Source organism: Sminthopsis crassicaudata, chromosome 3 (assembly GCF_048593235.1).
Source record: "Sminthopsis crassicaudata isolate SCR6 chromosome 3, ASM4859323v1, whole genome shotgun sequence".
Lineage (NCBI taxonomy): Eukaryota > Metazoa > Chordata > Mammalia > Dasyuromorphia > Dasyuridae > Sminthopsis > Sminthopsis crassicaudata.
In genome coordinates, this window is record NC_133619.1 from 249,109,657 (window position 1) to 249,136,408 (window position 26,752).

The 26,752-nt window shown below is 34.5% G+C and overlaps 1 protein-coding gene across 5 annotated transcripts in view; it reads right to left on the reverse strand.

The window, feature by feature from the left end:
- The window catches only part of CRACDL (CRACD like), a 227,623-nt gene that overhangs the window by 58,015 nt on the left and 142,856 nt on the right, over positions 1-26,752 (reverse strand). For all 5 annotated transcript variants that reach the window (XM_074300363.1, XM_074300362.1, XM_074300361.1 and 2 more), the window contains one exon: positions 13,407-13,486. In XM_074300363.1, the coding sequence (XP_074156464.1) occupies positions 13,407-13,476 (70 nt within the window). In that variant the 5' untranslated portion in view covers positions 13,477-13,486. The remainder of the gene's footprint in view (positions 1-13,406; positions 13,487-26,752) is intronic.

Here is a 26,752-nt window from a genome sequence, read left to right on the forward strand (position 1 = left end):
TATATCAGATAGGTTGGTGTCTTGGGGAGGGGAGGGAGAGAAGGAGAAAAAAGGAAATCAAAATTTTATAAAAGTAAATGTTGAATACTTTAACATATTTAATATATATGGGTCTGTCTGCTATCTAGGGGAGGAGGTGGGGGGAAGGAGGGGAAAAGTTAAAAAAGAGGATTTTGCAAAGGTCAATGCTGAAAAATTACCCATGCATATATCTTGTAAATAAAAAGCTATAAGAAAAAAAAGTAAATGTTGAAAATTATGTTTACATGTAATTGAAAAAAATGAATACTATTAAGTGTGGGGGGGGAACCCAACATTATTCAGCTAGAGGCACAGAGGAATGTGAAATCTAAAATCAGGAAGATCTGAATTCAAATACAACCTCAAACTCTTATTATTTATTAAAGGATGAAAATTCTTTTAAGTTAAAAGACTCCAGTAGTATGAGATTATTTTTTTCCTACTTTATTTATTTTGTGTCTTTTAAATTCTTGTTTGTTTATTTGTTTGAAAGGCAATTGAGGTTAAGTAATTTGCCCAGGGTCACACAGATAGTAATATCTTTTAAATTCTTTAAAATTAATTCCCTACTATTTTGCTATAAGAAACGATGAGCAGGTGATTTCAGAAAAACCTGGAACTGATACAAAGTGAAGTGAGCAGAACCAGGAGAATATTGTACACAGTAAAAGGAATACTGATCAACTATGACTAATTTAGCTCTTCTTAGCAATACAATGATCCAATGCTTATCTACATCTACAGAAAGAAATGATAAAGTCTGAATACAGATTAAGCATACTATTTTCACTTTATTTTTTTCATAGTTTTTTCCTTTTGTTTTGTTTCTTCTTTTACAACATAACTAACATGGAAATATATTTTATATGATTGCACATATATAACATATATCAAATTGTTTATCTTCTTAAAGGGGAAGGAGAAAATATGGAAATTAAAATTTTATTTAAAAAAAATGTTAAAAATTATTTTATATGTATTTGCCCCCCCTCCTGAGGCTGGGGTTAAATGACTTGCCCAGGGTCATACAGCTAGGAAGTGTTAAGTGTCTGAGACCAGATTTGAAATCCAGTCCTCCTGAATTCAAGGCTGTTGCTCTAGCCACTGTGCCACCTAGCTGCCCCTATTTTATATGTATTTGGAAAAAAATACTACTGTAAAAAATAAAATTAATTGCCTTAATTAATGGAATACTTCCCTCCTTAAAATAAAGGACATCTGCAATTATATGGGAAAAAAAAATCTTATCCATTTAAGGTCATTCAAAAGTATTTGGGGTTATTTTTATTTAAAAAAAACTCTGTCAACCACAGGGAAACCAGTTCTGTTACCTTTTGCTGATATTCAAAGTTATCAAATAAGATATCTTGTCTCACTAACATCCAATAGGTTGTTTAACCTACTTTCCTGACCATAAAGTGATAATTATATCTTTTTACTATTAATTTCCTTTATCATATTTTTCTTGGAACACATTAAATATATTTTGGCTCAAACCTTTTTAATAAGGCAGTACATCTTAATAATAAGAGAAGTCCAAAAGTAAAAATAATGGCCTTGAGTGTGAAATTATTTTGCATCATAAGAGGTATCCATGTAATCGTTGGATAACACTGTGCTTAGGATACTGATGAAGGGTTTCATATTTCAAATAGGGATTAGGCTGAATAATCTCTGAGATTTCTGCCAACTCAGATTCTAGATTTAAAAAAGATATTACCTATTTTAAAATTTACTTTTAGTCTAATTACAGCATAGAAGCTAGTCCTAAGCTAAGTCAAAATAACACAGATAAATGAGTATTGTGTTCAGTTTACTTATAGATTTAGTGAATAGACAGATTAGAAGACTTTACTATTGAGTAGCAGATAATTTAGAAGAATAAAAAAAAACATAAGTTTTATAAGGTTTTTCAAAAAGCTAAATTTCTCTTTTTAGTAGAAAAGGATGTTGACCAGAGACTATGTCCCTTTGTTGCAGATGGAGAAAAGTTAGCCAGATATTAAGTTAAGCCCCTTTTTTTTCTGAGCTAGAGTGAAAGTTGAGTAATGGACTGTTCTAAGAAAGATGGGAAGTGACTACTAACCACTCACCACAGATTCTTCTTTCCCAAAATGTTTCTGGTTACAAAAGGTACCATCTGGAGGAAAGGATTTCTGGCATAGGCTAACTTGTTAGGTGATATTCAATTGAATTATGTTCAAAAAACATTTTCCCAATTACTCTTTTTTTAGATTTTTTTTTTTTTTTTTGCTAAGGCAAATAGAGTTAAGTTACTTGCCCAGGGTCACACAGCTAAACAGCATTAAGTACCCGAGGCCAAATTTGAACTCAGGTCCTCCAGCTTAAAGGCTGGTGCTTTATCTACTGTATCACCTCACTGCCCTAATTCTTTTTTGTTATAAAAACCATCTTCTATTTTGCAGATTAAATCACAGCTAGCTGGGTAACTTTGCCCTCAGTTTCCTTTTATTTCAGATAATTAATTTTAACAGATTGTTTCCTATGACTTTGAATGGTCCTAAGTGGATTTACCTTTGAATAGGGCCATATCTAGTCCATTTGCAATTTGTAGATTGATTTTTCTGATTCCGAGATGCCCCTCCAGACCAGCTTACCTTGTTTATCTATTCTAATTAGAGATGCCCTCAGAGATGAATGCAGCTCAGTTCTTTCAATATTTAAGAACTGGTGGCTAGCCATCCCTTTTGGGGCTTGCCGGTGTGTATACAAAATGTCAAATATAAAATGCTTTCTTTGGCCTTCAATGCCCTTTATAATCCAGGTGAATCATTCTCAGCCAAGTTGTCTTTAACTGAGTGATACACCTTGTTATTCTAAGAACACTGCTCTTTGCTCTGAGCATTTTCGCTGGCTGTCCCACATGCAGGGAATGTCCTCCCTTCTTATCTGTCCCCTGGCTTTCCTCAGTTCCTTTGTTGTTCGGTCATTTTTGTTTTTTCTCAGACCTGCCTGACTCTTTGAAGTTTTCTTGCTAAAGATACCTGCCATTTCCTTCTTCAGCTCATTTTACAGATAAGGAATTGAGGCCAATAGGACAGCAATTGGACAACAGTGAGATCAAATCAATCAATACTGAAATTAATTCAGACTATTCATTGGAAGTTCAAATATTGATGCTGAAGTTTAAATACTTTGGCTATATAATGAAAATTCCCTCTGTTAATTATTACCAACTTATCTGGTATGTAGCTTGTCTACTCTTATTTGTTTATTGTCTCTCCCATTAGATTGTATTTGCCTTGAAGACAGAGGGCTATTCTTTTTGTATTTCTAGCACTTAGCACAATGACTAGTAGTTGAATGGGAAATAAGACTTGCAGATAATTCAGAGTATCAAATTAGCAAACAACATTGCAAAATGAGTAGAAATGACTTCAAAGCCAGAAAGACTTGGATATGACTCCCACATCTGACACATTGTGGGAAGTCACCCGGCAAGCCATTTAAACTCTAAGAACCCCCGGGCTTAGAGTGAGGCAATACCTTCAGACTATTAAGTGATAGAGAAAGTGCCATCTTGCATTGATAGAGACAGCTTCCTCACCTGAGAGATCCTTATACCAAAGAAATCACAGATCCAAACCCTTCTCTCCATGTCCTGTGAGTGCACAGGCACTGGGGATAAAAAACACAAAAATGAGGTATTACCTGTCCTCAGAGAACACATGTGGACTACCACATGGATCGTATAACTTTAGAATTGGAAGGGAGTTTAGAAGTCCTTTAGGTCAAATTCTTCATTTTAAAGATGAAAAATTTGTTGGTCCAGGCAAGTTAAGGGATTTGATTTTTCTCCACCTTGTATATATTGCTGTTGTTGACTCATTTCAGCTCCTTTTTGGGGCTTACTTTGCAGAGATACTAGAGTGGTTTGCCATTTGCTTTTCCAGATGAGGAAACTGAGGCAAATAGGATTAAGTGACTTGCCCAGGGTTACACAGTAGTAAGTGTCTAAGGTTGGATTTTAACTCAGGCCCTCCTGACTCCAGAACTGACATTCTTTCCTCTGTTCACCTAGATGCCTACCTTACATTTAATAGCTTTAGAATTATTCTATATAGACACATACACATGTATACATAAAAATATACTATGCACAAATAATACATATATACGCAAAGACTTTTACAGTACTCTATATATAATATGTGTTGAGTGCTGGCCACATTGTTTGAATGCCAATGAATGCTTGCAAAAGAGATTATTTTATGGAGAACTCATACAGGGCAAGTGCTCAAAAGGTGGTCAAGAAAAGCGATAAAAGGACACTCTCAAGGTCTCTCTTAAGAACTGTAGAATTGATTGTACGTCATGGGAGACACTGACACAGGATTACCCAGGATGACATGCCCTCATCAGAGAAGGTGCTGTGTTCCATGAGCAAAGTAGAACTGAATTAGCTCAGATGACATATGAGATGTGCAGTTACAGAAGCCATCCCTAATCTTCATAGAGACTATTTGTATCTGAGCATTCCAAATTTGTATTGGTCTGATAGCCACAGTCGGACACACTGTAACTCAACTCGACATAGTGATGCCATTTTGGTCTTCTTTGAGAACAAAGGACAATAACCAACCATGTTCATATGGGTATATACACAAAGGCATATGCAACTACAAAATTAAAAGATGCTTGCTCCTTGGAAGAAAAGCTATGGCAAATCCGAATAACATACTGAAAAGCAGAGATGTCATCTTACCGACAAAGATCCATATCGTAAAGGCTATGGTTTTTTCAACAGCAATATATGGCTGTGAGAACTTAACTATAAGAAAAGCTGAACTCTGCACAATTGATACTTTAGAATTGTGGTTCTGAAAAAAACTTTTTAAAAAAAAATTTATTTATAAATTTTTTGACTATATATGCATGAGTGAGTTTTTTTTTATAACATTATCCCTTGTATTCATTTTTCCAAATTATCCCCTCTGTCCCTTCACTCCCTCCCCTCATGACAGGCAATCCCATACATTTTACATGTGTTACAATATAACCTAGATACAATATATGTGTGTAAATACCATTTTCTTGTTGCACATTAAGTATTAGATTCTGAAGGTATAAGTAACCTGGGTAGATAGACAGTAGTGCTAACAATTTACATTCATTTCCCAGTGTTCCTTCTCCGGGTATAGTTGTTTCTGTCCATCATTGATCAACTGGAAGTGAGTTGGATCTTCTTTATGTTGAAGATATCCACTTCCATCAGAATACATCTTCATACAACATTTAAGTGTAGAGCAATCTTCTGGTTCTATTCATTTCACTCATCATCAGTTGATGTAAGTCTCTCCAAGCCTCTCTGTATTCCTCCTTTTGGTCATTTCTTACAGAGCAATAATATTCCATAACCTTCATATACCATAATTTACCCAACCATTCTCCAATTGATGGACATCCATTCATCTTCCAGTTTCTAGCCACTATGAAAAGAGCTGCTACAAACATTTTGGCACACACAGATCCCTTTCTCCTCTTTAGTATGAAAAAAAACTTCTTTAACAGTTTCTTGGAAACCAGGGAGATCAAATCAATAAATACTGAAATTAATTCAGACTATTCATTGAAAGTCCAAATACTGATGCTGAAGTTTAAATATTTTGGCTATATAATGAAAAGATGGGACTCACTAGAAAAGACCTGATTTTGGGAAAATTTGAAAGAGAAAGGGAAAAGGGGCAGCAGAACATGAGATAGATAGTGCCATGGAAGAATGAAATATAGTGGCCAAGTTCAAGAACCATCAGACAAAGGAAAAAACACTGGAAGTTGTTAGAAAAAAGCAATTCAGATATGGAGGAACCACAATAAGGATAACCCAGGATCTAGCAGCATCCACATTAAAAGAACGAAGGGCCTGGAACATGATATTCCGAAGCTAAGGAACTTGGTATGCAGCCAAGAATAACTTACCCAGCAAAAATGAGCATCGTTTTCCAGGGAAGAAGATGGACATTTAACGAAATAAATGAATTCCATCTATTCTTGATGAAAAAACCAGACCTACATAAAATGTTTGATCTTCAAATACAGAACTCAAGAGATTTCTAAAAAGGTAAAAAGAAATCTTGAGAACTATACTTCTGCCATAAAAATATGTAAAGAACATATATATAATTTGTCCTAGAAACTAGAAGTGGAAAGGAAATTATATCATAAAAAAAGTGTAAAGTGGTGGTACTATATCTCATGAAGAGGCAAAGGTAGCCTATTATATCTGAGAGAAAGAAAGGAGGGAGATGAACATAGTGTGTATCAATAGACATAGTTGATTTATGGTGAAACTTCTTCCACTTCATTGAAAAGTGAGAGGGAAGGAGTAAGCTAAGGGGAAGGGAATACAGAAATTGTGAGGAAAAGGGGTAAAATAATGGGAGGAATTTTAAGGTGGGGGAGGGATACTAAAAAGGGAGGGCTGTGAAAAGCAAGTGGTGTTCACCAGTTTAATACTGGGTAGGGGGGTAAGAGGGAAGTAAAGGAGAAAAGCATAAGCAGGAGTTAACAGGATGGCAAGCAATATAGAATTAGTCATTCTAACCATAAATGTGAATGGGGTAAACTCCCTCATAAAGAGGAAGCAGTTAGCAGACTGGATTAAAAGTCAGAATCCTACTATATGTTGTTTACAGGAAACACACCTGAAACAGGGTGATACATTCAAACTAAAAGTAAAAGGGTGGAGCAGAATCTACTATGCTTCAGGCAAAACGAAAAAAGCAGGGGTAGCCATCCTCATCTCAGATCAAGCAAAAACAAAAATTGATCTAATTAAAAGAGATAAGGAAGGGCATTATATCCTGCTAAAGGGTAGCATCAATAATGATGCAGTATCAATATTAAACATATACGCACCAAGTGATGCAGCATCTGAATTCTTAAAAGAGAAATTAAGAGAGCTGCAAGAAGAAATAGACAGCAAAACTATAATAGTGGGAGATCTCAACCTTGCACTCTCAGAATTAGATAAATCAAACCACAAAATAAATAAGAAAGAAGTCAAAGAGGTAAATAGAATACTAGAAAAGTTTGATATGATAAATCTCTGGCGAAAGCTAAATGGAGACAGAAAGGAGTATACTTTCTTCTCAACAGTTCATGGAACCTATACAAAAATTGATCATATACTAGGACATAAAAACCTCAAAATCAAATGCAGTGAGGCAGAAATAGTAAATGCATCCTTTTCAGACCACAATGCAATTAAAATTACATTTAATAAAAAGCCAGGAGAAAATAGACCAAAAAATAATTGGAAAGTAAATAATCTTATACTAAAGAATGATTGGGTAAAACAGCAAATCATGGACATAATTAATAATTTCACTCAAGAAAAATGACAATAATGAGACATCATACCAAAATGTGTGGGATACAGCCAAAGCAGTAATAAGGGGAAGTTTTATATCTCTACAAGCCTACTTGCATAAAATAGAGAAAGAGAGGGCCAACGAATTGGGCTTACAACTAAAATTGCTAGAAAAGGAACAAATAAAAAACCTCCAAACAAACACAAAACTTGAAATTCTAAAAGTAAAAGGTGAGATTAATAAAATTGAAAGTAAAAAATTATGGAATTAATTAATAAAACTAAGAGTTGGTTCTATGAAAAAACCAACAAAATAGACAAACCCCTAGTAAATCTGATTAAGAAAAGGAAAGAGAAAAAGCAAATTGTTAGTCTTGAAAATGAAAAGGGAGAACTCACCACTAATGAAGAGGAAATTAAAACAATAGTTAGGAGCTACTTTAGTCAACTTTATGCCAATAAATTCGATAACTTAAATGAAATGGAAGAATACCTTCAAAAATATAGCTTGCCCAGATTAACAGAGGAAGAAGTAAGTAGTCTAAATAGTCCCATCTCAGAAAAAGAAATAGAACAAGCTATTAATCAACTCCCTAAGAAAAAATCCCCAGGACCAGATGGATTTACATGTGAATTCTACCAAACATTTAAAGAACAACTAATTCCAATGCTATATAAACTATTTGAAAAAATAGGGATTGAAGGAGTCCTACCAAATTCCTTTTATGACATAGACATGGTACTGATACCTAAACCAGATAGATTGAAAACTGAGAAAGAAAACTATAGACCAATCTCCTTAATGAATATTGATGCTAAAATCTTAAATAAGATATTATCAAAAAGACTTCAGAAAATTATCCCCAGGGTAATACATTATGATCAAGTAGGATTTATACCAGCAATGCAGGCTGGTTTAATATTAGGAAAACTATTAGTATAATTGACCATATTAATAATCAAATTAATAAAAACCATATGATCATCTCAATAGATGCAGAAAAAGCATTTGATAAAATCCAACAGCCATTACTACTAAAAACGCTTGAGAGTATAGGAATAAATGGACTATTCCTTAAAATAATAACGAGCATATATTTAAAACCATCAGTGAACATCATATGTAATGGCGATAAACTGGAACCTTTCCTTGTAAGATCAGGAGTGAAACAAGGTTACCCACTATCACCATTACTATTCAATATAGTACTAGAAACGCTAGCTTCGGCAATAAGAGCCGAGAAAGAGATTCAAGGAATTAGAGTAGGAAATGAGGAAATCAAACTATCACTCTTTGCAGATGACATGATGGTATACTTAGAGAACCCCAAAGACTCTGCTAAAAAGCTATTAGAAATAATTCAGAACATTAGCAAAGTTGCAGGATACAAAATAAATCCACATAAATCTTCAGCATTTTTACACATAACCAACACAATCCAAGAGCAAGAGATACAAAGAGAAATTCCATTCAAAATAACTGTCGATAGTATAAAATATTTGGGAATATATCTACCAAAGGAAAGTCAGGAATTATATGAGCAAAATTAGGAAACACTTGCCACAAAAATAAAGTCAGATTTAAATTGGAAAGACATTCAGTGCTCTTGGATAGGCCGAGCGAATATAATTAAGATGACAATACTCCCTAAACTAATCTATTTATTTAGTGCTATACCAATCAGACTCCCAAGAAACTATTTTAATGACCTAGAAAAAATAACAGAATTCATATGGAACAACAAAATGTCGAGAATTTCAAGGGAAGTAATGAAAAAAAAATTAAATGAAGGTGGTCTAGCTGTACCTGATTTAGAACTATATTATAAAGCAACAGTCACCAAAACCATTTGGTATTGGTTAAGAACTAGACTAGTTGATTAGTGGAATAGGTTAGGTTCACAGGGCAAGATAGTGAATCAAAATAGCAATCTAGTGTTTGACAAACCCAAAGATTTACCCCCAAACTTTTGGGGTAAGAATTCATTATTTGACAAAAATTGCTGGGAAAACTGGAAATTAGTATGGCAAAAACTAGGCATGGACCCACATTTAACACCACATACTAAGATAAGATCAAAATGGGTCCAAGATTTAGGCATAAAGAATGAAATCATAAATAAATTGGAGGAACATGGGATAGTTTACCTCTCAGACTTGTGGAGGAGGAAGGAGTTTGTGTCCAAGGGAGAACTAGAGACCATTATTGATCACAAAATAGAAAATTTTGATTACACCAAATTAAAAAGTTTCTGCACAAACAAAACTAATGCAAACAAGATTAGAAGGGAAGTAACAAATTGGGAAAACATTTCTACAGATAAAGGTTCTGATAAAGGCCTCATCTCCAAAATATACAGAGAATTGACTTTAATTTATAAGAAATCAAGCCTTTCTCCAATTGATAAATGTCAAAGGATATGAACAGACAATCTTCAGATGATGAAATTAAAACTATTTCCACTCATATGAAAGAGTATTCCAAATCACTATTGATCAGAGAAATGCAAATTAAGACAACTCTGAGATATCATTACACACCTGTCAGATTGGCTAAGATGACAGGAACAAATAATGATGAATGTTGGAGGGGCTGTGGGAAAACTGGGACACTGATGCATTGTTGGTGGAGTTGTGAAAGAATCCAACCATTCTGGAGAGCAATCTGGAATTATGCCCCAAAAGTTATCAAAATGTGCATACCCTTTGACCCAGCAGTGCTACTCCTGGGCTTATATCCCAAGGAAATACTAAAGAAGGGAAAGGGACCTGTATGTGCCAAAATGTTTGTGGCAGCCCTTTTCATAGTGGCTAGAAATGGAAGTGGCTAGGAAAATGAATGGATGTCCATCAATTGGAGAATGGTTGGGTAAATTATGGTATATGAATGTTATGGAATATTATTGTTCTGTAAGAAATGACCAAAAGGAGGAATACAGAGAGGCTTGGAGAGACTTACATCAACTGATGCTGAGTTAAATGAGCAGAACCAGAAGATCATTATACACTTCAACAATGATACTGTATGAGGATGTATTCTGATGGAAGTGGATATCTTCAACATAGAGAAGAGCTAATCCAATTCCAATTGATCAATGATGGACAGAATCAGCTACATCCAGAAAAGGAACACTGGGAAATGAGTGTAAACTGTGAGCATTTTTTTTTCTTCCCAGATTATTTTTAGCTTCTGAATACAATCCTTCCTTTGCAGCAACAACAACAAAATTCAGTTCTGCACATATATATTGTACCTAGGATATACTATAAGATATTTAATATGTATGGGAATGCTTGTCATCTAGGGGAGGGTGGAGGGAAGGAGGGGAACAATTCAGAACAGAAGGGAGTACAAGGGATAATGTAAAAAAAAAAAAATTACCTATGCTTATGTACTGTAAAAAAAAGTTATAATTATAAAAATTAATTAAAAAGTAAATTAAAAATAAAAAAGTAATTAAAAATAAAGTAGCAGAACCATGTATTTAGTTATGACAATAGTGTAAAAAAAACTTACAACTTAAAAACTTAAAAATACTTAACAGTTCTGATCAATGTAGTGACCAACTATGATTTCAGAGGACTAATGATGAATGCTATGATTCACCCCCTGACATAAATATTCAAGATATGGAATGGGACATTTTTAAAACGTGGCCAATGAGGGAAGTTATTCTGCTTAACTGTACATACTCTAAGGGCTTTGTTCTCTCTCCTGCCTGCCACCCTCTCCCAGCCCCCATATTTAGGAGGGAGAAAAAAAGGTAAATTTAAAAAATTTATTTTTAAAGAATAAAATAAAGGGATTATACTGGATGACCAACTATCTCTAAACCTTCTTTCTATTTTTAAATCGATAAACCCATGGGACTCTATGCTCTAAGTTGACAATGTCATTGCATAGCCATTTCAAAGGAATTCTGACTAGAATATTGGCAAGAAGTATCTCCTAAATGATTGTAGCAATCTGCTCCTGGACTCTTTTTTCCCCCTAATATAAGAAATTATTCTTTGTGGTCTTGGACATTTTTGAAAAATCCTTCAAATAATAAATAAAGCAATGAATAAAGCTTTCTGCTGCTTCCCTTACCACCTTCCCCTTATATTTCTTGCTTTATAAGGCTTTCTTCATCACAGAAATAACTCCAATTGCCTCAGCGAAGGAGAGAAGGAAGGAAAGAAGGAAGGAAGGAAGGAAGGAAGGAAGGAAGGAAGGAAGGAAGGAAGGAAGGAAGGAAGGAAGGAAGGAAGGAAGGAAGGAAGGAAGGAAGGAAGAAAGAAAGAAAGAAAGAAAGAAAGAAAGAAAGAAAGAAAGAAAGAAAGAAAGAAAGAAAGAAAGAAAGAAAGAAAGGAAGAAAGGAAGGAAGGAAGGAAGGAAGGAAGGAAGGAAGGAAGGAAGGAAGGAAGGAAGGAAGGAAGGAAGGAAGGAAGGAAGGAAGGAAGGAAGGAAGGAAGGAAGGAAGGAAGGAAGGAAGGAGGGAGGGAGGGAGGGAGGGAGGGAAGGAAGGAAGGAAGGAAGGAAGGAAGGAAGGAAGGAAGGAAGGAAGGAAGGAAGAAAGGAAGAAAGAAAGGAAGAAAGAAAGGAAGAAATTCAAGATATAAATATCTGGATAAAGCATAAAGAAAATTTTGAATAATGAGATAAAAACTTGTTGACTTTGAGTTCCACTTAACAAATAAAATGTATAAAAGCTTCCTGGAAATGGAAGGAAAGCAATCAACAATAGAGAAGTGAGACCATCTTGAGGAAATCTGACATTCTTAGACAAGGATCAGTTTCTTACTAACTCCCTGGGATGCTAAATGGTTCTATTTTTCTTTCTCTCCTTCTTTTAAGGCACTTAAAGACTGAGAAATGTTTATTCTAAAGAACATGAAAAAAAAAAAAACCTCTTAAAAATGCTACTCGTTAAAAGATAATGATGAATGTTGGAGGGGAGGTGGGAAAACTGCGACACTGATACATTATTGGTGGAACTGTGAACAAATCCAACCATTCTGAAGAGCAATTTGGAACTATTAAAAAGTTATCAAGTTATCAAAAAGTATTCAAACTGTGCATACCCTTTGACCCAGCAGTATTGATGCTGGGCTTATATTCCAAAGAGATCTTAAAGAAGGGAAAGGGACCCACATGTGGCAAAAATGTTTGTGGCAGCCCTTTTTGTAAGACAAGAAACTGGAAACTGAATAGAATCAATTGGAGAATGGCTGAATAAATTATGGTATGTGAATGTTATGGAATATTATTGTTCAGTAAGAAATGATCAGCAGGATGATTTCAGAGAGCCCTGGAGAGACTTACATGAACTGATGCTGAGTGAAATGAGCAGAATCAGGAGATCATTATACATGGCAACAAGAAGACTATATGATGATTAATTCTGATGGACTTGGTCTTCTTCAACAATGAGATGATTCAAATCAGTTCCAACTGTTCAGTAATAAAGAGAGCCATCTACACCCGGAGAGAGGACTATGGGAACTGAGTGTGGACCACAACATAGCATTTTCACTCTTTCTATTATTCCTTGCTTGCATTTTTGTTTTCCTTCTCAGGTTTGTTTGTTTTTTTTCTTTCTAGATCTGATTTTTCTTGTGCAGCAAGATAACTGTATAAATATGTGTACATATATTGGATTTAACATATATTTTAACATATTTAACATGTATTAACTACCTGCCTTCTAGGGAGAGAGTAGGGGGGAGGAGGGGAAAATTTTGGAACAGAATGTTTTGTAAGGTTCAATGTTGAAAAATTACTCATGCATATGTTTTATAAATAAAAAGCTATAACCAAAAAAAAAATGCTACCTGTTTTACATTGGAGTAAAGAGATATTTCCAAGAGCAAACAGAAATTACCTGAAATCCTCTCCCTTCCTCCCATTAAATCACCTAAATTAAATTAAGACATACCTATTCATTTGAAACAAATCTGGGGTATGATTGTGGACAGATGAACCCTTCCTCTTCACATACAGAAATGATCCTGTGACCTGGGGATTATTTGCTTGCCAGCAAGATCCCCTTATGATGCAGGAGGAGCTTACCTGAGCTATCTTCACCAAGCCCTTCTGCAGCTTCCCGCATCTTAATATCCATTATTCTTGTAGAGCTCATGTCCACCTCCCTAGAAACCAAGGAGAAATGAATTTTAGTTAGGGAACATCTTCAGTAAAAGATCCAACTCAATCAGGTGGCTGCTTTTTGCTGCTAACCTTGGTTGCCTAGCACACACCTACCTAAGCAAAGATAAGATCACAGAGCAAAGTTCTCTAGAAGAGAAATATGTCTACGCCTCTAAACTTGGCAATCATTTAAAAATTCATCTGATCACTGATCACAAACAATAGCAATAGCTGAGGAAAACAGTCAGTCATACCACCAACTATACAAGTCAGATCTGGTTCCTTTTTTTTTCTCCCTTAAATGAAAGAATCCTTTGTACCTTCATGGAAGTCATATACATGGTTACTGGTTGACATTTATGACGCAAACACACCCTAAAGTAAGCAGTGAGCTAACCCAACAGCAGCTTATATCTTTCAGTGGTAAACTTCAAATAAAACACACACACACACACACACACACACACACACACACACACACACACACACACACACACTTAAAAATAGTTCCTTAATGAGAACTGCTTTGAATGAAGTACTTCATAAAGGATGGATTCAAAAGAATCAATACAAATTAACAACTAGATCAATAATATACATCTAGAGGCCACTTGAAGAAAAACACATAAGTGTAGGGTGATGGGTAGATAAAAAATAGAATTTTTGCTTTGAAGAAGTTTAGAAGCTAATTTAACCAATTCTGGGGGTATAAGTGCAGGAAACATCATCGTAGGGGCAATCTATATCCCATTTTGGTGACAGCTTCAATTACACAGTATTATGGCATTCCAGAACTATTTTTTTGTGCTTAACCAGTTTCCCCAGAGCTTCAAGAGGAATAACAAGCAGAGCAATGCACTCAGAAATCAAGAAGACGTGGGTCTAACTCTCTCCTTACACACTTAGTAATTATGTGAACTGAGTAAGTGATTTAATGTTTTTTGGCTTCAGTTTTTTTTTTTTTTTCTGTAAAATAGGGGTTAGTATAGTTAATTCTAGTTAAAGGTTAAAATTGGATGGGGATGGTATTGACCTCTCCCCACAAATTAAGTATAATTAAGATTAATTTTTCAATTATACTCTCAAATACATATAGAAAATAAATAAAAGGAAGTTTAGGAAGACCAGATACCAGTACTGGGGACCTCAGGAAGGACTTTATGCAGAAAATATTACTGGAACTGAGTTTAGAAGTAAATTAAGTATTTAAAAAGAAAGATTAAATGGGAAATTGAGTGCCATGTTCAAGGAATTGCAAATTGCAATAACACTTATTTCACTAGGTTGGTGTGAGGATTAAATGAGAAAAAACATTTTTGCAAACCTTAAAATGCTATATAAATGTTCATTGTTGTTGTTAATATTCCAAGTAGCTTTTTAGGGTCCCGAATCTCTCAAACATTCTGGAACACAAAAGTGTAGGAGCTAAGTGCCTACAGTAGCTATAGCTACCTGAGAACTTGAGAATACTTGGGGGTAACTAGTATGATAAAGTATTCTCAGGAACAGAAAAATCCACAATTTATTCCAGTCATAAAAATCATCTTTCCACTTGGATTTTTTCTTTGATTCGTTTTTCTTTTTTAAAAACTTCCCCTTCTCCTAAACAAACCCCTATTTGTAGGTTCTTTCATAATAATTCCCATTAAATCTTTTAAGTACTGATTCCTTCATACATATAGATCTATAACAAATTCACTTACAAAAAATGCAAAATCAATTCTGGATATTTGTTTTATGATATGAGTTTTTTAAGGACTCAGATGATATCTATTCCTATACATTCAGAAATTCTGATTTGATTTTATACATAGATTATATCATAGAGACTCTAAAGACTAGTAAAGAGCAATCAGTTGCAGTGTGAGAACAGAACAAGGGTCTATAATGAAAAAACTGATGTAGTATCTGTCTTCTCAAGATGGCCTCATACACTGCTGTTATTGTCCAATGTCGGACTTTCCTGAAAAGATTTTGAACACATGATCTCACTTCTATATTTTTCTAAACAAAATCATGTATAAGTCAATATATCTAACTTCCTTTTGTTTCTCTCAATTCCAGCACAATTAGTCACATTCCCAAAATTCAGTTCCTGGACTTCTTGCCAAGATAGTTGCTTGAATCATTGATATGAATGGGTGGGAATGGCAGGAAGAGATTACTCAGTTCATACATACCTACTCCACTGAAATTCAGTTCCTACTTTTCTATTAGTAGAAAAAGCCTGGAAAAGTATAGTCAATAAAATGGAATACAGGTAGCAACCCAGATGAACCCTCCTAACATTCTCCTTCAAATAACTTTAAAATAATTTCTTAAAAATTTGAGCGGCAGAGCCAACAAGAAGTCAGGGTGAGGCATTTTTCTAGTTTAAGACAACTCAGGAAGTTAGCAGGATAGGTTTATCATTGGGGTGAGAACTGACTTGGAGTTTAGCAGCATCACTAGTAGTGGGCCTTGGGGGCAGTTGTGACAGCAACAATAGTAGCTTTAGGAGATAGGAAGAAGGTTGGACACTTAGTCAGAAAGAGATTAAAGGGTCCTTTGCTAACACTGGGTGCAGTTGATATTGAGTGGCAGGCAACTCTATTGTTTCTAAGAAGTTCAGGAAAACACTTCAGGGTGGAGAGGAGCATTGTAATCAATCACAAGAGAGCAGAGGCTCTGGTCATACGTCCAAGGCAGAGAAGAACAACTGTGCTATGGCTGCAGGAGAGAAGGGGACCTTGTCACAATTTCAGGATCAAAAAGAGTGCTAGTCCTTGTATTTTCAGAAGATCTGAGGTCTCTCCTGAGTAAAGATCAGAGGCCAGACAAGGAGAACAGTAATTCTATACCTCTCACAAGATCACATCACCTTGGAAGTACTGACCCCTTAAACTAGCTCTGAAAATAAGAGCAGGAAAAATCCTAAAGCTTGGAATAGTGCATTCCTAATCATAAAATGAACAAAATAAAACTTCAACATAAAGCTCAAAGTAAAAAAATAGTCAAGAAAAGCAAGCAAGCAACAATAAACATGACCATAAAAACTCACTAAAGTGGCAGAGAAGACAAAGTAAATTCACAAGAAGACAACAATGTGAAAACAGCTATGAGCAAAACCTCAAGTTAAAAAAAAAAAAAGGCTCATTGTAACCAAATCCAACGTTAAAGAGATGAGTGTCAGAAGAAAAATTGAGAAAAGTATTTTCATAAGAAAATTATGAAAAGAGAATTAACAACTTGGTGGAGGAACAAAGCACAAAAAGTACTGAAGAAAATTATCTTTAAAAAAAAAACAGAATTGATTTAATGTTTAAAAAAAAGCCACCAAAAAATTCAATGAAAAGAACTCCTTAAAGAGCAGAGTTGGCTAAATGGGGGAAAGCTCATTGAAGAAAATAATTCCTATATGAACAGACAATTTTCAGATGATGAAATTAAAACTATTTCCACTCATATGAAAGAGTATTCCAAATCACTATTGATCAGAGAAATGCAAATTAAGACAACTCTGAGATATCATTACACACCTGTCAGATTGGCTAAGATGACAGGAACAAATAATGATGAATGTTGGAGGGGATGTGGGAAAACTGGGACACTGATGCATTGTTGGTGGAGTTGTGAAAGAATCCAACCATTCTGGAAAGCAATCTGGAATTATGCCCCAAAAGTTATCAAAATGTGCATACCCTTTGACCCAGCAGTGCTACTCCTGGGCTTATATCCCAAGGAAATACTAAAGAAGGGAAAGGGACATGTATGTGCCAAAATGTTTGTGGCAGCCCTTTTCATAGTGGCTAGAAATGGAAGTGGCTAGGAAAATGAATGGATGTCCATCAATTGGAGAATGGTTGGGTAAATTATGGTATATGAATGTTATGGAATATTATTGTTCTGTAAGAAATGACCAAAAGGAGGAATACAGAGAGGCTTGGAGAGACTTACATCAACTGATGCTAAGTGAAACGAGCAGAACCAGAAGATCATTATACACTTCAACAATGATACTGTATGAGGATGTATTCTGATGGAAGTGGATATCTTCAACATAGAGAAGAGCTAATCTAATTCCAATTGATTAATGATGGACAGAGTCAGCTACATCCAGAAAAGGAACACTGGGAAATGAGTGTAAACTGTTATTTTTACCTTCCGAATCCAATTCTTCCTGTGCAACAAGAAATTTGGTTCTACACACATATATTGTATCTAGAATATACTGTAATATATTTAACATGTATAAGACTGCCTGCCATCTGGGGCAGGGGGTTGGGGGAGGAAGGGAAAAAATCTGAACAGAAGTGCAAGGGATAATGTTATAAAAAATTACCCATGCATATGTACTGTCAAAAAAAAAAAGTTATAATTATAAAATAAAATAAAAATTAAATGTAAAAAAAAAAAAAAAAGAAAAAAAAAGAAAAGAAAATAATTCCTTAAAATTTACTATTGGGCAAGTGGAAGCTAATGACTTTATGAGGCATCAAGAAACAATAGAACAAAGTCAATAGAATTTAAAAATGATAGAAAATGTGAAATATCTCATTGAAAAAACTGGCCTGGAAAATCGATTGAAGAGAGATAATTTAAGAATCATTGGACTACCTGAAAACCATGATCAAAAAAACCCTAGACATTATATTCCCAGAAATCACGAAGGGACACTGCCCTGATATTTTAGCTTGAGGATAAAATAGAAATCCATTGCTCACCTCCTAAAAGAGATCTCAAAAATGAAAACTCCCCAAAACATTATTGCCAAATTCTAGAGTACCTAGGTTAAGGAGAATATATTGCAAACAATTCAAATACTGTGGAACTATAGTCAGGATCACATAAGATATAGCAACTTCCCAGTTAAAGTAGTGGAGCACTCACTTGTAGTATATTTCTGGAAGGCAAAGGAGTTAAAATTGCAACAAAGAATCAATTATTTACCCTGCAAAAAAAATCCTTCAGGGAGAAAAATGGATATTTAATAAAAATAAAGGACTTTCAAGCAATCCTGATGATAAGATTAGAGCTGAATAGAAAAATCTGATATTCAAATATGAAACTCGAAAGATACACAAAAAAGTAAAAATGAAAAGAAATCATTAGAGACTCAATAAAGTTAAATTGTTTATATGGGAAAATGATACATGAAATTCCTGAGTTATTGAAGTAATTAGAAGGAGTATACATGGACAGAAAACATGAATATGAGCCAATTATTGTGGGATGATTTCAAAAAAACTGAAGGCATGAGAAAAAGGGATGCACTGGGAAAAGAAAAGAGATATAGCATGATGGAAATTTTCTCACATAAAAGAGGTGTGAAAAAAAAAAGAGAAGGAAAAAATGGGGAGTGCACTACTGTGCAGACAATGCTCGAGACTTACTTTCATTGGAATTGGTTCAAAAAGGGAAGAACACACACATACACACACACACTCAATTGGATATAGAATTTTATCTTACCCAATAGGAAACTAGAAGGAAAAGGGCATAAGAGATATTGTAGTAGGGAAGAATGATAAAAGGAAAGATGAATTAACAAAGGCAGATCAAAAAATAAAAAATATTTAAAGAGAGACAGGGGAGAGAATAAGAGAGAGAGAGAGATAGAGGAAGAGAGGAAGAAATAGAAGATAATGAGATGGAGGAAAATATACAGTTAGTAATCATAACTATGAATGTGAATGGAATAAACTCACTCATAAAACAGAAGCACATAACAGAATGGATTAGGAACTAGACTCCAATAATATGTTGTTTATAGTTGATACATTTGAAACAGAAATGCTCATACAAAGTTAAAATAAAGAGTTAAAGTAGACTTATGTTTCACTTGAAGTAAAAAAAAAGGCAGAGTAGCAATCTTTATTTCAGATAAAGCAATAGCAAAAAAAAAAAAAAAAAGTATCTAACTAAATTAGATAATTGATATAATTAAGATAATTTACCACAAAAATTTAGATAGCACATGGAAAGACTCAGCTTCCTGGGTACAAATTTGGCCTTATTAGTTGTGTGACCCTGAGCAAGTCATTTAACCCTCTTTGCCTTAGTTTCCTCATTTGTAAAAATAAGCTGGAAAAGGAAATGATAAACCATTTTAGTATCTCTGACAAGAAAACCCCAAATGAGATCATCAAGAGTGAGATATGACTGAATGATAAATCAAAGGCAATAAAATAACATCAAAAATTTTACTACAAGATTTTCTGATAAAGTTTTCTCATACAGGGAACTAACTCAGATTTACAAAAAAAGAACCATTATTTAAATTAATTACCATTAATTAAAAACCTATAAATATTTTATAATATATAAGTTCTTTTTTCCCCCTTGGGAAACAAACTTAATAGTGGGTTTGCTGGGTCAAAGGATATACAATTTTATATACTTTGGGTATAATGCCAAATTGTTCCCCAAAATGGTTGGATCAGTTCAGTTTCATCAACAGTGAATTAATGTCTCAATTTTTCCACATTCCCTTCAACATTTGCCATTTTCTCCTATCATTTTAGTTTATCTGATTGTGTGAGATAATACCTCATAAATGTTTTAATTTGCATTTTCTAATCAAGTGATGTGGAGATTTTTGTTCTTTTAAAAATTTTACTATGAGCTTTTTATTTTCAAAATACATGCAAAGATAGTTTTCAACATTCACCCTTGCAATACTGTGTTCCAAATTTTTCTCTCTCCCTTAAAAGTTCTGCCATAACTCCATAAAAGTTCCAACTTCCACCCACCTCCTAAATAATATGTATTAAACATGTACAATTCTTCTCTATATATTTCCACATTTATCATGCTGCACAAAAAAAAAAAAAATCAGATCAAAAAGGAGGAAAATGAGGAAAAAAAGAAAAAACAAGTAAACAATAATAAGGTGAAAAACCTATTGTGATCCACTATAGTCCCTATAGTCCTCTTTCTGGATGCAGATGCTCTTTCCATCATAAGTCTATTGGAAGTGACTTGAATCACCTTATTGTTTTTTTTTTTTTTTTTTTATTAAAGCTTTTTTATTTTCAAAGCATACGGACAGATAATTTTTTAACACTGACCCTTGCATAGCCTTATATTCCAAATTTTCCTTCCTTTTTCCCAACCCCTCCCCTAGATGGCAAGCAATTCAATATATGTTATACACGTTAAAATACATGCTAAATCTAATATGTAAACATATTTATATCATTATCTTGCTACATAAGAAAAATCAGATCAAAAAGGAAAGAAAATGAGTATGAAAACAAAATGCAAGTGAACAACAAAAAGAGTGAGAATGTTATGTTGTGATCCATATTCAGTTCCCACAGTCCTCTGAGTGTAAATGGTTCTCTTCATCACAAGATCACGGGAACTAGCCTCAATCATCTCATTGTTGGAAAGAATCAGCTGTTGCCGCATACAATTATCTCCTGGTTCTGCTCATTTCACTTCGCATTAGTTCATGTAAGATTCTCCAGGCCTCTCTAAAAATCATCCTGCTGTTCATTTCTTATAGAACAATAATATTCCATAACATTCATATACTATAACTTATTCAGCCATTCTCCAACTAATGGGCATCCACTCAGGAATAACCTTATTGTTGAAAAGAGCTATGCCATCAGAAATGATCATTGTAATCTTGTTGTTGCTGTATACAATGTTCTCTTGGTTCTATTCACTTCATTCAACATCAATTCCTGTAAATCTCTCTAGGCCTTTCTGAAATCATCTTGCTGATCATAATATTCCATAACATTCATCTACCATAACTTGTTTATCCATCTCCCAACTGATGGGCATCCACTCAGTTTCCAGTTCCTTGCCACTACAAAAAGGGCTGCTACAAACATTTTTGCACATGTGTGACCTTTTCACTTCTTTATGATCTCTTTGGGGTACAGCCCCAATAAAGACACTGTTGGATCAAAAGATATGCAGTTTGATAGCCTTTTAGGATAGTTCCTAATTGTTCTCCAGAATGGTTGGATCAACTCCACCCAAAGTATTAGTGTCCAGTTTTCCCACATCCCCCCAACATTAGCATATCTATGTGCTCCTTTAAATTATTGTTAGTCTAAAGGATATAATTTTTATGTTCAAGCTAAACTTCTAATTGTTTATTTAATGGGGGAAGCAGGATCCCAAACTTTATATCAAAAGTTTGATTCCTTACCAAATAGCAGTTCCACAATGAAGCACCCATTCATCCAAGTCAATAATAAAACAGAAATCAGAGAAATCACACATAGAGTATGTACCAGATAAATCAGAGTTAAGGAATTTTCCCTTTGGGAACAAGGTAACTCAGCTCAACCAAGAAACAATTTCAGATCTCACCCAAGAGGAAATTCTCTATTTTCTAGTGTAGTGAGCTAAAGAAAGGGGGCATAATGGAGAATGCCAGTTCCTTTAAGATAGCACCATCCACCTTCTCTTTTCTAGATGGAAGGTAAAAGTTCCTGAAGAGAACCCCAAGAGGGTCTCTGAAGAAAGTCCTAAAATCAAACCTCTCTTCTCTAGGACTCTTGCCAACTCTGAGCACCCCATTCTCAAGCTGGGGCATTGATTTCCACCATTGAAGAGAGCGCCCCATAAAAATGGGTTTTAGAATATGGCATTCTTAGCAATCTGTACTCCTGCTCTGCTTACTGTCAACTACCACAGACATTTTACTTTCAATTAATCTTCACAAATCCCATCTTCTCTCTACCTCTTCTTTTTAAAAAAGTGGACAAAGTTTGAGGGTAGAGCCTGTCTCTGATGACTTCTTTTTTGTAACAGTTAAGCTAGTCAATAAACATTTATTAAGTGCCTACTACTTATCAGGTACTTGGGGATGCCAAATTAAAAAAAAAAAAAAAAGTTTTTGTCTTCAAGAAGTTTAAAATTTAATAGAGGAAGACAACACAAAAAGAAGTTGAAAAAGGTTAGGGAAGGTACCTGAGAAGTGAGGAAACAGTGGAGAAGTCAGAGATGTCCCAGTGAAGTGCAGCCGGGCAAGAAATGAAACTCTAAACTGAGTTCCTGCCTTAAATGGAAGTTTCATTCATTCATGGTTTTACCCTTCAATCAGGTTAGTGAAGAGTTAAACTACCAAGGCAGATGAAATCTTACAGGATAATGAGTTTTTCCCAATAATGAGCTTCCTGGGAAATGGTGATAAGGTAATCAATGTAGACAATGATATCAGTTTTTCTCCGGTCCTAGGTCTGTGATAAGATCACTAAGTGGTTTTTACTAAGCTGTAAATTCAAATCTGGCTTCAGATACTTCCCAGCTGTGTGACCCTAGGCAAGTCACTGAACCATGTTTACCTTAAAGTTTCCTCTTCTGTAAAATGAACTGGAGAAGGAAATGGTAAACTGCTATAGTACCTTTGCTAAGAAAACCCCAAATGAGGTCACGAAGAGTCAGACACAACTGAAATAACTATAAAAAGGAAGACTTTGTGAAGAGTTTCTAGTTCCAGCCCTCTAGCCTTCCAAATATAGGGGAGAAGCAACTGAGGAAGTTGAGAAGCTGCTGACTATTAAAAACTGAATCAATCTGCATAGTAATAAGATTTCAGGTGATCAGTTTATTCTGGGAGAGCAGTAATGTTTCCTGGAAATCAAATGATGAAAAATGCAAATTTCTGAGCCTTCTATAAAGAAAGGCACAGGCAGCTCTTCTATGAAAAGATGAAAGGAAAAACACATTTGCATATTCAATTAATACATATTGAACTAAGGTTTTGTTTTCACATCTCCATTGCTTAGCCCAATATGGTTGGAACATATTAACTGCTTAATAAATACTTGTTGATTGTTGGCTGATAGATATAATTCCAATCATTTAATTAATCCCTGGAATTCGTGAAAAGGAAATGACCAAAAGGAATAAAGCTTTGGCTCTTGTGTCTCTCTGCCATTCATCTCCAGAAGAAGTAGTTTTTAGGAAACCAGTAATTGATTAAAGTATGTTAGATAATTGAAGGGCAAAAAATGCAGCCTACATGTGATTAGTGAAGGCAGACTTACAGGAAAGAAACATAGCATTACTATGGCTCGTATGTCCTGGCAGATTACTAAAGAACATTTCCTCATCTTTTATTATTTTCACTGATTGATAAAAATAATCTGAAGAGATTTGAATAAAAAAGTTAATCAAGTCAAAAACTGCAAAATTAAATTGAACTTCTTGGAGACTATGATCTACAGAAACAACTTATTATTTAAAATTTGTATCAAAGAAATTACTCCAATTTTGAGAATGTATTAGCTATTACAAAGCATTTTTGGAAAACTCTCATTAAAGCTCATATCCATTTACTACTAAAGGCCAACAAAGATTTATACCAATTTTAAAATTATGTATATGTATCAGTAGATAGAAACCTCCCCCCAAAAAAAAACCCCCCAAAATGGCCACCTATGATCAGTTTTTCCCTATGTAGTCAAGGAAGCTAAAGAAAACACTTGCAACATGGTTTAAATTAGAAACAACATTCTGTTTCAGTTATGAGGTCTTAATGTAGTCAAACATGAATGTAATTCTTTTCTGAAACATAGTTTTTCATTAACTCTGTGAATCATAAAGAAGGAAAGGACCTTTGAGTATATCTCGTACCACTCCTTTATTTTATAGATGAGGAAACTGAGGTCTCCCCAAAATGAAGTGTCACATAGTCAGGCAAAAGGTCACATAATCTCTTATACAAAGATAAGGTTGAAATGGGCTTATAATTTAGACATGAAGGGTGGAACTATAAGCAAATTAGGAGAACAAAGGATAGTTTATCTGTCAGATCTTTGGAAAAAGGAGGAATTTGTGACCAAACAAGAAATAGAGAACATTATGAAATACAAAATGAATAATTTTGATTACATTAAATTAAAAAACTTTGTGCAAACAAACCTGATGCAGCCAAGATTAGAAGGAAAGCAAACAGTTGGGAGATGATTTTTATAGCCAATATTTCTGATAAAGGCCTCATTTCTAAAATATGTAAAGAACTGTGTCAAATTTATAAGAATACAAGTCATTCCCCAAATGACAAATGGTTAAAGAATATGAACACACAAATTTCAGACAAAGAAATTAAAGCCATCTATGTCATATGAAAAAATCCTCTAAATCATTATTGATTAGAGAAATGTAAATTAAAACTACTCTGAGATACCACATCATACCTATCAGACTGACTAAGATGACAGGAAAAGATAATGATAAATGTTGGAGGGAAAGTGAGAAAACTGGGACACTAATGCATTGTTGATGGTATTGTGACCTGATCTAACTATTGTGGAGAGTAATTTGGGACTATGCCCAAAGAGCAATAAAATTGTGCATACCCTCTGATCCAATGTTTGTAGCAGTTCTTTTTGTGTGCCCATCAATTGGGGTATGGCATTTGAATGAAATGAAAAAAGATTGATTTAAGAAAAGCCTGGAAAAACTTATATGAATTGATGCTGAGTGAAGTAAACAGAAAACCTGGAGAACACTGTACACAGTAACAGCAAATGCTGTTCAACTCTTTTCAGCAATACAGTGATCCAAGACAATTCTAATAGATGGGATGAAAAATGCCATTCACATCCAGAGAAAAAACTAAGGAGATTGTAGATGTAAGCATACAATTTTCACTTTTTTTCTTTCTTATGGTTTTTCTCTTTTCTTTTGATTTTTCTTTTACAACATGACTAATATGGGAATATGTTTAAAATGATTGTACATATATAACCTATATAAGACTATCTGTTATCGTGGGGAGGGAAAAGGGAAGGAAACAAGAGAGGAAAAAAGTTGAAACTCAAAATCTTATAGAAGTGAATTTAACTGGAAAAAATAAAATACTAAGTAAAAAAAGAAAGAAAAAAGGTTACATAATTAGGCAAAAGCAAAGTTAGAAATAAGATAAAGGCAGGTAGGTTACTCACTGGATAGAACAGCAGGTCTAGAGTCTGAGTTCAAATGTGGCCTCAAACACTTACTACTTGAGTGAAGCTGGGCAAATCACTTGTTCTCTGCTTGCCTTAATCCACTGGAAAAGGAAATGGTAAACCACTCCATTTCAGAAAAGGAAAAAGCAAACCACTCTAGAAGAGTTTCCAAGAAAACCCCAAATGGGGTTATAAAGAGTTGGATGTGATTGAAAAATGACAACAACAGAGAAATAAGGTATAGGTCTCCTGACTCTTAAATCCAAAGTCCTATCCATTCTGCTAGCTTGACCTGTGCATGAAATTACATTACTTCAGGATAACAATTAAGTAGATTAGTATAGAGGCACTTTGGCAGAGTAGATAGAGGGCTGGCCTCCAAGCCAAGAAGATGGGTTCAAGTTCCACTTCAGATACATTATGGCTATGTGACCCTAACTTCTCCTTGGAACAGACAAATTCCTAAGTCTAAAAATTTCAGAATGGTTGGTTATCTTCATCAATAGTGAGAATTTTATCAATGGATAGTCCCTATACCAATGAAACCATAAGAAAAATGAAAAATAAAAAGAAATGACATTCAGAGATATCTATATAAATTTTTCTTCATTTGAAAAAATCATCTGCCATATCAGAATACAGAAGAGGGTATTAACCTGTTATATTACTTAATCATTAGACTGTGTACTTCTTTCTAAGCCCAAGTCATGGTAATGAATGATGGAGGAAAGAGAAGAAACTTGAATGGACAAAAAACAGTATTTTAGAGCTAGTCTCTCCTCTTTAGCAAAGTGGCTATACTCTGAATATTTGGGCTTATGATCCCATTATCTTTGAGTTCAAAGAAATATCTCAAAGACTTTGACTAAACAAGACTGGTTATTTACATTCTGTAGATTTCTGAACATATATGAACAATATTTTCACTTCAAAACACCTCAAGTTTATTAGCAGGTGGAGTCTTTATATTTTATTGCTGGCAAAGTTTAATTATTAACCCATGAAAAACCTAACACAGGTTCACATACAGTTCACACCCTTGTTGACCAACAGTTTGCCAGAAAGAGCATTAATGACAACTATGTCTTCCAAAGATGCAGATCACATAGTTTGAGGACTGAAGGCTGTACTTCTCAGCTTAAATCAGAGGAAATGGCAGATACTACCAAAAAAGGTAGAAGAATGAAGGTGTTAACCATGAAAAAAAAATGCAATAATTACTTTTTCAAATGAACACAGATGAAACTGGATTTTCTCCTTTCTGCTCAAAAGGGTATCCCATTGCTCCTAATTATGATGTCAATCAGTGTGACAAAGCACTGAGGAGCCCAACTCTACCACATGTACTTCAGCAAAGATAAAAAAGCA